The 14363-nt window shown below is 40.0% G+C and overlaps 1 protein-coding gene across 1 annotated transcript in view; it reads right to left on the reverse strand.

Annotated features, from left to right (window-relative positions):
• LOC139304627 (sodium/hydrogen exchanger 9-like) overlaps positions 1–14341 on the reverse strand; it is a 56569-nt gene extending 42228 nt beyond the window's left edge. The window contains exons 1-6 of the mRNA XM_070928551.1: positions 14267–14341; positions 12785–12956; positions 11946–12145; positions 8639–8716; positions 8348–8424; positions 5351–5466 (exon numbers count right to left, since the gene is read on the reverse strand). Of these exons, the coding sequence (XP_070784652.1) occupies positions 5351–5466; positions 8348–8424; positions 8639–8716; positions 11946–12145; positions 12785–12956; positions 14267–14341 (718 nt within the window). The remainder of the gene's footprint in view (positions 1–5350; positions 5467–8347; positions 8425–8638; positions 8717–11945; positions 12146–12784; positions 12957–14266) is intronic.
• Positions 14342–14363: the final 22 nt, after the last annotated feature.

A 14363-nucleotide genomic window follows, 5' to 3' on the forward strand; every position in this document is an offset into this window, starting at 1 on the left:
GAAAGAAAGGGGGTGGGGGGGGGGGGGGGGGGGGGCTACGGATCACATAGAGAAAAATAATCCTGATGGTTTAAACCCAGATGAGACGAGACAGTGAAGGACAATCATTTCCCACAATTTCTTTTTTTTAAACTTTCTAAAACTTAAATTAAACCCTTAATTTTACACTTTATCTGTGTCAAAGCACAGACAGTGGCAACAATTAAAGTTAACAAAAAATACATTGTCATAACAGTGGTTGTGACTTTTTATGATTATGATGAAGTCATTAGCAGTTTGAAATCAGTAATCAATAAAAATGACAACATATATGCTGTATAAACAAGGCATACGCTATTTCTTCATCTTAATGAAGACATAATCTTCAACTTCCATCCCATGTCATGTTTCATGGAGAAAAGCAATTTCTCACCTCATTTGTGATGAAATTCATATTTGTGGCCAAAAACACAAACAGCTTATTACTCACTTTTTCATACAGCTGAATCTCTGAACACAGTGCATCTGCTGAGAGGAATATGAGCTGAACTCCATGGCGAGTTCACCAACAGTAAACATCAAGCGGAAGATGCTGAGCATATGAATGAGTGCCTGCACACGCAACAGCTTGGCACTGTAGGACAGCCAAGCGTTGAGTGACAATACTGACATTGACATTGACGAGGCGGTGACGTGCCTGTCAGCTCTGCACTTTGTGACACCTCAAGTATCTACTTCTGCAAGATATCGGCTGTGGCATTGTTGGCTCTATGTTTCCTGATACAGTAGATTAGATTACAATAGATTAGATTGCAATCTATTAGATAGATAGGTGGATACATAGATGGATAAACAGATATGTAGATAGACACATAGATAAATACAGTACAGGCACAAATCCTTATTGTAACCGCCACAGGAGAAACCAGGCTGAGTTTCAAGCAAGCAAAAATGATCATATAACATAAACAATGTCAGATATGGAGACAACACGGATGCACGCTCACAAACACACACCTCTAAGGGTATAGCTATGGACAGGAAAACAGAAACTCAGCGCTGTGCCATTCTGAAGGCCAGACAATATCATATTCCAAACAATAACAGCTCCCGCTAGATTAATATTCCTCCTGTGGAGACCAAGATGCAAAAAGACCCCTATAAATTAGTTTCAGGGAAATTTCTGATATGAATAATGAGTCAACTCTGATAGCGGCGTTTGGCTCCGTAGTGAATACCAAGCCAGCGAGGGCATCGCAGCCAGTATACGACCAGACTGACAATAAGAGCAGTGGCAAGAGAGCAGCCTCAGGACTTGTTTTGACAGATCTGGCTCTTTGGTCTTTGACAGGTTTAAAGCCTTTTCTGGTTGGGGAAAATCCTTTATCTGGAGAGGGTGAGGTAGGCCCTGGAGTCAGGATCGTTCCATTTCCCTGCTCCCATAATGCCTGGCTGATGACAGCAAGCCATGCACCAGTCATACTGCAGGATGGAAAAAAAAAAAAAAAAAAATAGCGCCCACCCCATACACACATACACACAAGGGTGCGGGTTGGCTGTGTTGTCATGGCAACCCCGTCCTACAGCTGTCAAGTGTTCATCAGTTTCCACAGCAACACCATAAGGTGGAGAGAGTAGACAATTATTTCAGACATAATACAGTTGAAAGGGTCGAATGGAAGCCTTATTAGGTCAAATTACCCTGCTGCGGAGGTTTAGCAGGGGCAAAGCTCGTGGCCATCTCAGTCAGAGAGCATGGGATTTGCTCGCTGATTTCACCAAATTAGGCAGATATAATACTGAAAGTGATGAATCAGGAAAGAGATAACGGTCAACAGGGAATTGCTATAATTTCCCCAGCTCCAGGGAAAAATGTGCTCAATGTTTTTGCCATTGACAAGTGCTCAAACAGGGGTCACAAGACTGCAGCAGGAGAAGCCTTGCTCACAGTTTGAAAGCAAGTTGAAGTAAACCACTTTATAATTAGTAGTTTGTCAGTTTATTTTAGTTTACTCTGAATCTCACAGAAGTTCCAAGGTATTTTTAAAATCTCCATTAATTCTGATTATCTTTTAAAATTAAATTAATTAATTAAAATAATTGGGAAAATAAATAAATACATCTGCCTTTTTTAATTAGAGCCTTACAAAAATGGAAGATATCAAAGAACTTACTACTTGTCTACTTAATGTTGGTCTTTCTGTAGTCAGTGGTGCAAGTATGGACAGGTTGATCTAATATTGACAGCTGAGATGTTGGGCTCTGCAGACCAGTTCTGTTTTCACAAGTATCAAAATGTCTGACCCTATCTAGATATGCAGTATGTAACCATGGTAAAAACAATCTCAGCAGAATAGCTAAAACATTCCCATCTCTGTTGAAATCTTACCAACTTCACATTTCACTATAATATAATGCTAATTAGGGTGTATGTGCTTAGTAAATAGTGACTGTGGCCTGTCTGTGTTTTCATTTCTGCCTAAATATTCTGCTAGCACTGCTCTGCTGCAATACTAATCCTCACTTCTGTGTATACATTTTATAATATTGCTAGTAAGTTGAGTCATGTGCATGTACACACCTATGTCTACCTGCGTTTTTAATATTCACTTTAAATCTTGATAGTTACTCTGGCATCTGATGTAAACAGATGTCAGAGATGTAAACAAGTCATTTCCAGCTCTGGCATCATTTCCAGCTCTGGCACCCTGAGAGAAATGAAGCTCTAGCGAAGGTTCAGTCAGGAAGACTATTCTTTTGCATGCTTAGACAGTGGTTTATTTCTCATACCATCCCGCCATTCACTCCTCTCATGCATGCTCACTCATAATTTCCTGCAGTCATTGTCTGGGGCATCAATTGGCACATCAGCTCTTCATCAGCTGATCACATCTACCCAATAGCTCAGCGACATACCTACATCGTTAGCCTATCATTTTGCTGCTGTGTTTTTAAATATGATTCTCTCTCTCTCTCTCTGCCTTTAGTATGTTCACGCTGCTGTTATGCGCGCTCTGCACCTCCCCATCACCGCCCAGCCTCTGCAGATTCATCAGCCTCATCAGCCTATCAGTCCCAGCACAGTCATCAGCCACCACCACCCGTGTCTGGACTCCATGGGGGGATTTATCTTGCTGTTGCTCAGGGCAGTCGACCCTTGATTACAAAATCTCCCTGTAGAGTCGAAGACTTTTGTTAAAACCTAATTATAATTATATAATTACCTAATTATCATCTGTTTTAATAAACAATTACCTTTACGTCATTCACTTCTCCTGATTGAAATATGTATGTGGAATGTCCACCTCAAGAGAACTCCTGAAAAAGAAAATAAATAAATAAAATAAATACCCCCCCGCCCCCCCAACAAAAGTCTTTCCTTTGAGACATTAAGTGAGGGTTTCACCGACCTTTTGTAACCATCCCTGGGGCTAGAATATGCAGCGCAGCAGGCGTTCCACTTTGTGACCTGAACCATGTGTCTTATTCTCAGTCTGAAAAGAACAGGTTTCATGGCTACAGAGCTTTGGGGGCTTATATAAAACCAACAATTTAAAAATCAATACAAGCCCGCTGAAAGAAACAAATAAGTGCATGCTAGGGACATTTGTGCCCCCTAAGAATTACATATTTTCAAATGAATATCTGTTTACAACTGTATCCACCTTTAGATCTGCTAGTAACATTTTTTCACACATTTTTTCTACCTTAAGTTTTTGAAATGAACTGACATTTATTCAGAGTCTCCAAACCACCAGACCATCATCATGTCTTTAGAATATGAGAAGAAGCTGATGTGTAAATGTGAACTCCTCTGGCCATTAAATCCTCCAAGGTCCCAGAGACAATAGAGAGGACATGACATTAGTGTCTTTAATGGTAGCTGCAGCCCTAACAATAATATATATTGTTATATATATAATAAATAATAATAATAATATTACTAGCAATGGCAGCATCCTCATGCCTCACTACTGTTTCTTGCTATCTGTTGCTCTCAGATGAAGCTTTCGTCGAGTGATTATAGCTGCAATCAAATATCAAATATCACTCCATTCCATAGTCCAGTGCAAGCAAAGTGGCAAATAAATTGGGCTTTCATTTCACTCAAAGCTTGGCTGCCAGCATGTGATGACTTTCACAGTGTTGTCAAAATCTCCATCATTTCAGTCAGTACGTGACACAGTTGCACTTACACAATGAGTCAGCGACACGACCAGAGAGCTGTCACACAAGGGTTATGACATGGACAAAGAGTCACTGTGCCTGTGTGTGTGTGTATATGTATGTGTATGTGTGAAAGTAGGTCTGTTGCCTGTTTCTGGAGTGTTTTGCTGCTTTGGCCCTGTGATTGCGAAATTGTACAAGGGAGAGAAATGGACAGGGAAATTTTAATGGCTCCCTTTCAGAAAATCTGAGAGCCGGCGCTATATTTGGACAGCCCGAGATGGATACAGCCTAGGGGTCTTGACGTTTGAGCCATCGATGTCATCAGTGTGATTCTAATCAAAGTGATGAGGGCACTGGGGTTGGCAGGGATGAGCACCGCATGGCATGGGAAAATAACGCCAGTCAGAGTGACAGCTGCACCATAATCTACAGCTCCTCTTTGACACTCACCCAGATCAACCACGTATTGGTAAACATAATTCACCGCCAAATGAGGACGTTAACATTGCCACTGTCGCAGCGTTGCAGGATGCCTTATGATATCCCACTTGACTGTTCTTGAAGAACACAGTTTATATTGTGGTTCCACTTAGGAAAAAGGTGCACCAAATTCAAAGCAGTTACATCTACTGAGAGGGCAGTGTGACTTTGTTCCTGCATATAGGCTTGGCTATCAATCTGTTATCCGTCATTGTGCAAAGGTATGTAGACAAAGAAAAGGATGCGTACATATAAAGCAAGAACAGGGTGTTTCACTGAAATAGAGATGAATGTGTTTTAAAAGGGATGACATATCATAGATGTCTAAGTGGAGCAACATTACAGTACAATCCTAAATCTTACTTTTTATGTGGATAGCCTCCACCCCACATGCATATATACATTTATAAGTATCATGTGTGCAAAGAGGTACAAAGAGGTGTGAAAGAACAGCATGAGCCAGGTTTGACCTTTATAAACACGTTATCTCATATGTTAACTTATCATGTTTTCTGCATGAATCCACAGTACCGAACCAATATCCAAAAATGAATAAATCTACAGTAGGTTGAACAGTCATTTTTATGTGTTTACTTAAGGCAGATCCCGGTGATGTGTCTGTTACATATTCATTGTGAGCAAGTGCAAGATGTTTATATCTGTATAAAACCATCAATGTTGCCACTCGAAGTGATGAGAGATCCTTTAAAAGGCTAGCTACCTGGGTCAGTGGCTGATACAATGGCACCAAACAGAAGGCAATCGGTGAGGAAGAAGTCTCCATCTGCTGCTCGGCCCAACAGCACCATCAGTCTGGTGAAGCCGTAGACGCAGGCCCTGGGATTGAGGACAAACAGACAGAAGGACACACAGTGAGGTCATCAGGGAGCGCCAGCCAGAGCAGGCCTATCAGTCATCCCTCTAACCACAGCAGGGCTTCCCCCAGAGTAGTCTGGGTAATGGGGCCAGACTCTACCAGCAGTTGACTCGTTTCCAGGCAGCGGCTTAGCACAGGTGGACACACAAAGCTATGACTACACTGAGTAGCATTTAATTTAACCACATTTATATACATATGTGCATTTGCATGGCCCTTCCCTCCAATCCCATACCCGCCTGCACAATACACCCTCACACCCGCTTATCTCAGCACCTATCCAGCTTCACCCCTGGCATGCTTTTATAACAGTATCATAAGCCCCCCGCCATAATAAAAGGGCACCACAATTGTGAGTTTGTATGCACACAGAATCACCCGAAAGATTAAAAAAACATGAGAATTTGAGTTTGTGAAGGGCATTGCGACAGAAAAAAAACAGAGGCAGTATTTTTATCACCTCTGGGGCCTGGCAATAAAACAAATCTAAAATATAACTGTCCCAGAATGCACCACTGTATGCTCTCCCTTATAAAAATTACTGTACACTGTGAGCAGAAACTTGCTAACATGCCCACTCAGCATTCAACACTGCAGTCCAGCTCCTGACTGGTAACGGATGTGTGTTAAGTACTAATCCTGTTACTGTGAAGCATCCCATAATAATCAGTGTGCCAGGATGTCCTCTGGGGAACCTCTCTGTCCGTTGGCATAACTGTTACCATGGTGACGGCACACGACCTGTCCCCAAGGCCGGGATTTAAAGTGCTGCCCTCAGGTCGAGCAACTAAGCTGTCTTATTCTTGTATCTTAAAGGCAGATTTGAAGTTATGGTAATGACGTTCAGTGTGTGTGTGTGTGTGTGTGTGTGTGTGTGTGTGTGTGAGGGATACAGAGACAGAGAGTGAGACAGGCAGATACTTTGTCAATTGAGTCAGTAAGGTTCCCTTGGTCCCATGACACTCTCTTTTCCCCACAGGATATGGCAGACTCACTAACAAGCAACAGGATTGGTCAGGTCTTGTGTCTTAGCATCAAAGAATGTGCACGTGAACCAACATGTCAAACCCTGCCCTGCGTCCCAGGGGAAGTGGGGAGAATTGGACAGAGGGCGTTCCCGGGGAAGGACTAATGTATGGAGGAAAGACGGATGGAAAGAGAGAGAAAGACAACATCTTTAACACTGGGTTTCAGCAAGCAAGAGAAGCCCATTAGTTCCAGCTGTAATATCTAGAGGGCATGAACCTTTTCCATGGATTTAAAATAATTGTGAATCAGTTAACAATAAAATGATATGACAGTGGAAATAATGTCATGAATAAACAACAAGCACATTAAGTAACTGCTATATCCAAAAGCAGCTTTAAGAGAAAAACATGTACATTGCATTTTATATCATCAGGAAAAAGAAAGGAATTACACTCAGACGCCACTTTATTAGGTACACCTGTACCATCTAATGCAGTCCCATACAACAGCCAGGCTATAATATCTATCTTTACAAAGCTCATAATGTTCTGTTTTTGGTGACGTGTAAATTCAATTATATGTTTATTATTAGTTAAAAGTGGCGTTGCACTGAACTTCATTCTAGTCCCATTTAGAAACACATCTCAATCTAATGCACTCCAGTACAAAAATAACATCACCAACTACGACATCACCGCTAAAACACAATTCTCCTCTATGACAGTATCAACAAAACAACTGAACATTATATGCATCATACAGTATATCTAGACTTTATAGCAGTTGCAATGGATTGCATCAGATTGTACAGGTGTGCCTAATAAAGTGGTCACTGAGTGTATATTGCTGTAGGTAAAAACAAAACAAAACAAACAAAAAAAATAATAACCTCATATCTCCAAAGTATCAGAAACATAATAATAATATTATAATCGTTTGAAAGGTTTTCATAGAATCAAACATTGCTCATTTTTTTCAGATCACAGAGTTACAACAGGAAAACCACTGGAGTAACTGGAGTTATGAGGTTTTCACACAGTCTCTGTGTGCAGAAAATTAGTGCATCAGTAACTGGTTTGCAAAGATCTCAATTTCTCTCAAGTCTGAGAGCGCCATCTAGCTGTGTGAGGCCAGAATAGTAACGCTACACATTAATAGCTGTGTCCAAGTTCCATATGAAACAATACGTACACTATAGAACTATTCATAGCAGACATTTTACTTATCATAGTAGAAAAGCACAGGTGTGATTAATAACCTCAGTGATGGCTCTATCTCATGTATGTCACTCAGCTCCAGGGCCGTGCTACTGTGCTACTGTGCATGCTGGCTGGTTTCCATAGCTTACTGGAACACTTAAATAGAAAAGTAATTAATGTTATTAGTTACACCTGTGCCTTTCCTGCTATGACAAAAAGGGCCCATTGTACCACAATGCAATGCTCCTGGAAGACATTAAGTCACTGCAAATTAGTATTCAGTATATACTGTATACTTATAGTATGCAGTTGGAACTGGGACATAGGATATGAATGAACGGCACAATACAGTGCCTATTTTAAAAGAAAAAAAAGATTAGCAACATATTTTTCTGCAATATAATGAGACAATGAGCAACACATTAGATGAAAATGAGTTTTCAGTTATTATAATTTATCATGATCAAAACATGAACACATACGTATGTACTGTATATGACATAGTGATGATAAAGAAGAGAGAATGAGAAAATGTATACAGCACAGCATTTTCTATTACTTTTAAAATATCGTTGAAATATAGATCTGGGATTAAGAAATATATTTCCACATATGCTGTTATGCAGTTATTGTATTCACTTGACTTGTGCGATTGAACAAAACAAATACTTACCCTATGGTCATACAGCTGATTATGGTACCCAAAAAAGCAAAGGTCAAAACAGATCCAAGATTCTCAATGAATCGTTTCTAGAACAGAAATTAAAATGAACACCAATAAGTAACACCAAACAAACAAACAAACAAACAGGTCAACATTATGCAATTTACTTAAATGTCATGTAGCAGCGCACACTATAAGGCAGTGCTTTTTTTAAACTGCTGGAGCACCTATATAAAAGGAATAGTCCTTCGATTATGTCTTTCTCCGTTACTTGGAGGCATGTCAGGACAGCAGTCTCACCTGATTAAGGGTGTAAGCTCCATGGAATATGATGGTTGGCAGGAACAGATTGAAAAGGACCTCTGGATCAAAGGTCCCCTGTAAAAGACAGAGCTGTTGTGTTGGTGACTGACAGGGCTCCGTGGGGAGCGATAGGACTCCGCTTACTGAATGTGGCTGACTGACAGACAGATATTACACACACATCCTTCACTTTAGCGGTTCTGTTTTGGCAGACAGGCACCAGTTCTTTTTACTCTTTGAATCCCAAAGTAACAATAGTCCCCAGGTACCTCGACAAACGGTCTGACCTGTCTTTCTAAGAAAAGAAAATACCATTGCATGTTGTTAATACGAAAAGTGGGAAAGTGTGACAATCCAGGTTTATGTGCAGACATTTTTGATTATTCCCACCCTTGAACATTGTAGTTAGGAGCATTAGGTACTAGTCAACTGACATTTAACATTGCACGGAGTTAACCACGAAAACGTAGGCTCCCATGTACCTAAATACAAATCATCAGTTGGATTACATATAATATAATTATTGGGTACTGCACTATTCTGTCCCAGTGCCCTGGCTCAGACTTCCACAGCTGATTAAAGCAAAGCATAATACAAAATGAGAAGTCAAACTGCTTGTGTCAGTCTTCACCATAGAGGCTCCCAGCATTCATTAAAATGGGAATAAGCAAGTACCATTAGTACAGCCACACATGTTCAGGCAATAGGTGGATTAACATCAAACAAAATCCAAGCTGCTAATCACCACAACCTACATTACTTTCAACACAAACAGTAACCAGAGTGCAAGGCATTTTTTTTTAAAGCATACCGTGCACGTTCTCTGTCTGGTTCTCATCCTAGCCGATGTGATGCAATACAAGCGGCTCAGAAACGTAGCCTTTCATGTCCTTCATCCTTGAATCCTTTTTATGTCTATTGTGGGTACATTCTGAGGATCAAACGGCCGTGATATTCAATTCAGATCAAAAATAATGCTACCTTTTTCCTGATTCCTACATTCCACAAGGTCTCATTACACTGCTGAAAATTAAATTCCAATTCAATTAAATTTCACTCCAAAAGGCAAGATGTGGTGATGCTTGCTAAAATGGGGCTGCGGTCACAGACCTTTGAGAATGGCCTAGATTTTGCTTTTTTAAAAAACAGACAAAAGGTTGAAGAAGCCTGAATAGCATGAATATTTGGACAAATGAAAATAGGCCTGCCTCTGTAAATGTACTATTTCCAGGACACATTGCATTTTGGTGAACATTTACACATGTATGCGTGGATACGTGGAAGATTGCATTTTTTTTTAATGATCATTTCTAATGCTGGAAATCCCCATATAGAGTTCTCAGTAATTCATACTTGAAATGGTTGCTAGAGCTACAAATTGCTCCTATCTTTCTGCTCACCCGGCTCAAAATAACTTACTTTTTTTCGTGGCTGCAATTACCCACACCACACAATATATATGTATTTTTTCATCTGTGCAGGCTGTGCATCACAAATACAAAACTGCATAATAGAGACAAATACATGTACTGACTGTAATCAATAAAATATGCATATACTGGTGGTTTTATTCTAAGGGCCACCTGCACCACAGAGTTGAGGATGGAGGTGTGTTGTATACACTAATTGCCTCTTCAGTTGAGCAGCACTAAATTTAATCAGACCACAAACTTTAATGTTTTACTCCCCAGTGGAACATAATGGACTCAGTAATGCAATGAAATCCTTATCTCTCCCTACTAGGTCCCCATATGTATCAGACTTAATGGCGTGAAGGCTATACAGAATGGCCTGACCAATGTAATGGCCTTTGTGGTAGCCTCTGCTGGTTTGCTAATGAGACCCCAGCATTCAAAGGGGCCAAAGAGTCCAAGCTATTAGTGAAGAGTTACACTTGGCCTGGATGATTTGCAGGGTTCATGGTTCACTTACTCCCTTTCTCTCTGGGTTGAAATATCGCTCCAAGATTAAGAAGTACATTTTCAAATATGCTCATACGTAAAATCTTTTGTTGAGAACAAGTTTTTGACTGGAACTGTATTGAAAAAGGTTATCAGTGAAGTCTTCAAACATTAACATACCAATATACTATATATAATACAGTACATTATATTATTTTGCATGTACAGTATGCTATATATAAGTGTAACGTAAATTAGCAATGAGGTTCAGTTTTAATGTTACAGAAACAAAATTACGTTAGATCATATGAAATATTACAATTCAACAACTGTTCTGACCAAACTTCTATTTGAGTCAGCAGGGTGCCTAAATGAAATATGTATGTGTTAATTAAACTCAATCAGCATTAAATCATAAGCAGCAGTGCATCTCTACTGCACTTTATGACAGATGGTAGATATTTGCATCCATTACTGTATTCTGTGTCACAGGTTGCGATGACCATCTATATCTAAGAGGAAAAAGCTGCAGTGCCTGCTGAGATTACCTAACTATCTCACATCTTCCCTGCAGTGCAGAGCGACCTGGCACCAATATCACTTGCAAGAGCATTTCATTATGGGAATTCTGCATGTAAACACACAGATAGGAAAACGTCCTGAGAGGAGCCTACATTTCAAGAAAAAAATTAATTGGTTTTCTGATTGTTTTCACAGTTTATGTTGTTGGCAGGAACATACTTTTAAGAAAATGTTAGTGTAAAGTCTTTTCTTGTTCATTGATCAGACCCTTTGTGTTGCTTTATCTACTCTACTAGAGTCTTTGTATATACTCTGTTTATTGGTTTCTGTGTTTAGTTGTCTTCTAATTTCCCCTCGTCTGCACAGCACACCTGAAAATGTAGTCTACCCTATCTGTTTCTTAATAAATCCTTAATATCGGTTAAATTGCTCTATTGCCCTCTTTCTCTCTGCACCATAACTCTCTTGCTTCCCTAATAACAAACAGAGCGTGCAAGTAATTTAGAGGAAAACCAATAACTAAGCACCATTAGAGGAGACTGTTGATATAAATACCCAGCATACACATGGAACAAAATATAGATGTGATCAAAGAAAAGGCAGTGAAGAAAAAAAATGTTAATGTCAATAAAATGTTATTTCAGACAAAACAAAACTACATCAGAGGACATGAAAGCATCCTGTATGGTGCAGTTGGTTCTCACATGATCCCTCTACAATATTGATTAGCAGCTTTTTAAAGCAGATGTTTTATTAGGACCGGTTGTCTCACTTTTCACATAGTGCCCTTGTTGTGTTACAACCTGCAGTAACTAGCCACATAAAATATGCACTTTTGTAACGTGTTTGGAGTGCAGGTTAAATTAAATTGCCATAGTTACCATATGAGGGGTTGAGACCGGTGGGCATTTTTCACTGACTTTCCGAACATGTCTAAAACAGTGAAAGTGTGATGTGATGTTGACCGTCAAGATGTGAGGAGTGCTGTTAAGACCACCACAACTGCACACAGTCTCCATGTTGTCCGCATGTTCTACAGAGTCAAATGACAAGCATCTCACTGCTAACCCCACAAGCACACCTGCAGAGGAGTACAAAAAAAGACAGAAAAGGCTGCTGTTATGAACACTATGGCAATCCTCTATATCTTACGTTTAGGAAAAATATTCCAGGAGTAAATAAATCATTATGCAGCTACTATGCAAACAATTACAACATAGCTAAAATAATTACAACAGTCCCACAGAAGATTACAAAACGAGAAGCCCACAATAAGGACACAAATGTACCACATATAGGAAAACGATCGACATTACACGTTGTTATAGTGATGAAACATTGGTGCAAACTTTTAAATATTACATGAATCAAGTATACTGCTGGTTGGTGAGCCCTTAATAGTTTATGGCATGTGGGGCTAGCTGGCAATTAATGTAACCCATTAGGTGGAATGGTAGCCTAAATGAAAATGTTGAGTCCAATGTAATTTATCACCATAAAGCCATACAACCTGACCCTAACATAAAGGTGGTGGATAAAACAAAATTAGATGATGTGGCCCTCCACTACATTCCTACTGAGGCCCAAAATCCGACAAATTGTGACCAAAACTGACCTTATTTAATTAACATTCAGTTATATTATGTAAACTGTGAGTTCAGGAAGTGATGCTGAATAACGGCTTCCGCTCTCTGTACTCTAAACAGTTAAGGCTACTTACCATAAAACATTGCACCTCCAGTTTCATTTATGAGTCTATATTTAAACTGTTTTAACTTCCACACACTGAGAACGGTTATAAGTGCCAAGCCAACTGCAGCGAGTGCCAATAATGCTGCACTGTCCTGTCTGAGCTTCATAATGCCTTTCAACCTTTCAGAGTCTGGGTCAAACTTTTCGGAAACAATTGCTGCACTTGTGATTCAATTCAGCAGCAGCAACATCCGCATCAGCAGCGCTCGAGTGCACGTGCTGCCTTTAAAGTCACTTGGAAATCCCAGCTTTCTATTTAACAGGTGGTGAAATAGCCTTGCGTGTTTTTTGCGCCATTTATGGAAAACAACAAAATTGATTATGTAGCTTAATAAAGATATTTTGGTGAGCATAATTTTAGGTTGTAAATCAAGAGATACAAAGTTGTCGCTACTGTGCCAATACAACAAATGTAAATGAGGCGTGCTAGAAGTAAAATGCAAGAGCAGTGAAACATTCGTAGAATAACAACTACACAAGGTATAATTGCCATAGTCTTAGAAAGCCAGACGTTAGATGTGTAAAAATAATGCAGAACACATATACCAACACTGAAACTGACACATCTCATGTCGTTGTGTCTTTGCGGCGCTTGAAAACAATGCTGGTATTTCCCAAGGCCATGAATGCACCATACGTTGGCTGCCAGCCTCTCTTTTTCCAGCAGATGGCGGTGAACACAAACTAATGCACGCGGAGCTCCAAGGAGCCCACTCTTAGAGGCCAGGACATTGAATCTCCTCTCTCGCCATCCCTTAGCTCTACTGAATCAGTCATGGACCATAATTAGTAGGCAAGTTAATACATTAATTGGTTGTAATGAATTATTTTCATCTGTCCGTTACTTCGATTGTAATACAAAAATAATACAACTGTAAAAACGGTTTTTAAATGCCTAGATTTAAGTGTGATTCAGTTTTGCCCCTCGGCTGCAAAATCAAACACTGAACTTGAATTAGGCTCATTTGTCCTATTACACATGCAGTTGATTATGTTGTCTGAAAACAAGAAAACAAGGGGCTGGTTTTTCATGTATGAAGCTGCTGTAGGCTCACAATTTTCAGCATTTTTTTCTGATCACATTACGTTGCACCGCATGGTAATCTGAGTTAAAGTTTAATTTTAGATTATGTTACTATTTTCCATAAAATATTGCTTTCAGGCTGCTGTGGGAATGAGAAAAAATAGAAATCTGGACAAACTTCACACGGGCGGCAGCGTTCCAGACAAGACAATATTAGAACAATCGCTTAGCAACCACGGCCGTAAACAGACAGCGGATGTCGTAACGAGTAAAGAGGCTGGTGTTGAAAAGAGTCGAAACAGAACCCATTGTGGTGTTGGAGAGGAGTGAGCTGCTGCCTGAGAGAAGAAGAAAAGAGGCAATTCCGCGACCACAAAGGGACTCATGATAAGCGGACAGATATGGACGTTAGTGCACAACACAGACGCTGTTGTCCTTTGTGAAGAGGACCGCGTCGTCCAGCCGGAAAGAGCCGGTATATGAAGAGTTAAGACTCGACATCCCAACTGTTTATTTCGGCAGC

The sequence above is a fragment of the Enoplosus armatus genome, chromosome 21, assembly GCF_043641665.1.
Source record: "Enoplosus armatus isolate fEnoArm2 chromosome 21, fEnoArm2.hap1, whole genome shotgun sequence".
Lineage (NCBI taxonomy): Eukaryota > Metazoa > Chordata > Actinopteri > Centrarchiformes > Enoplosidae > Enoplosus > Enoplosus armatus.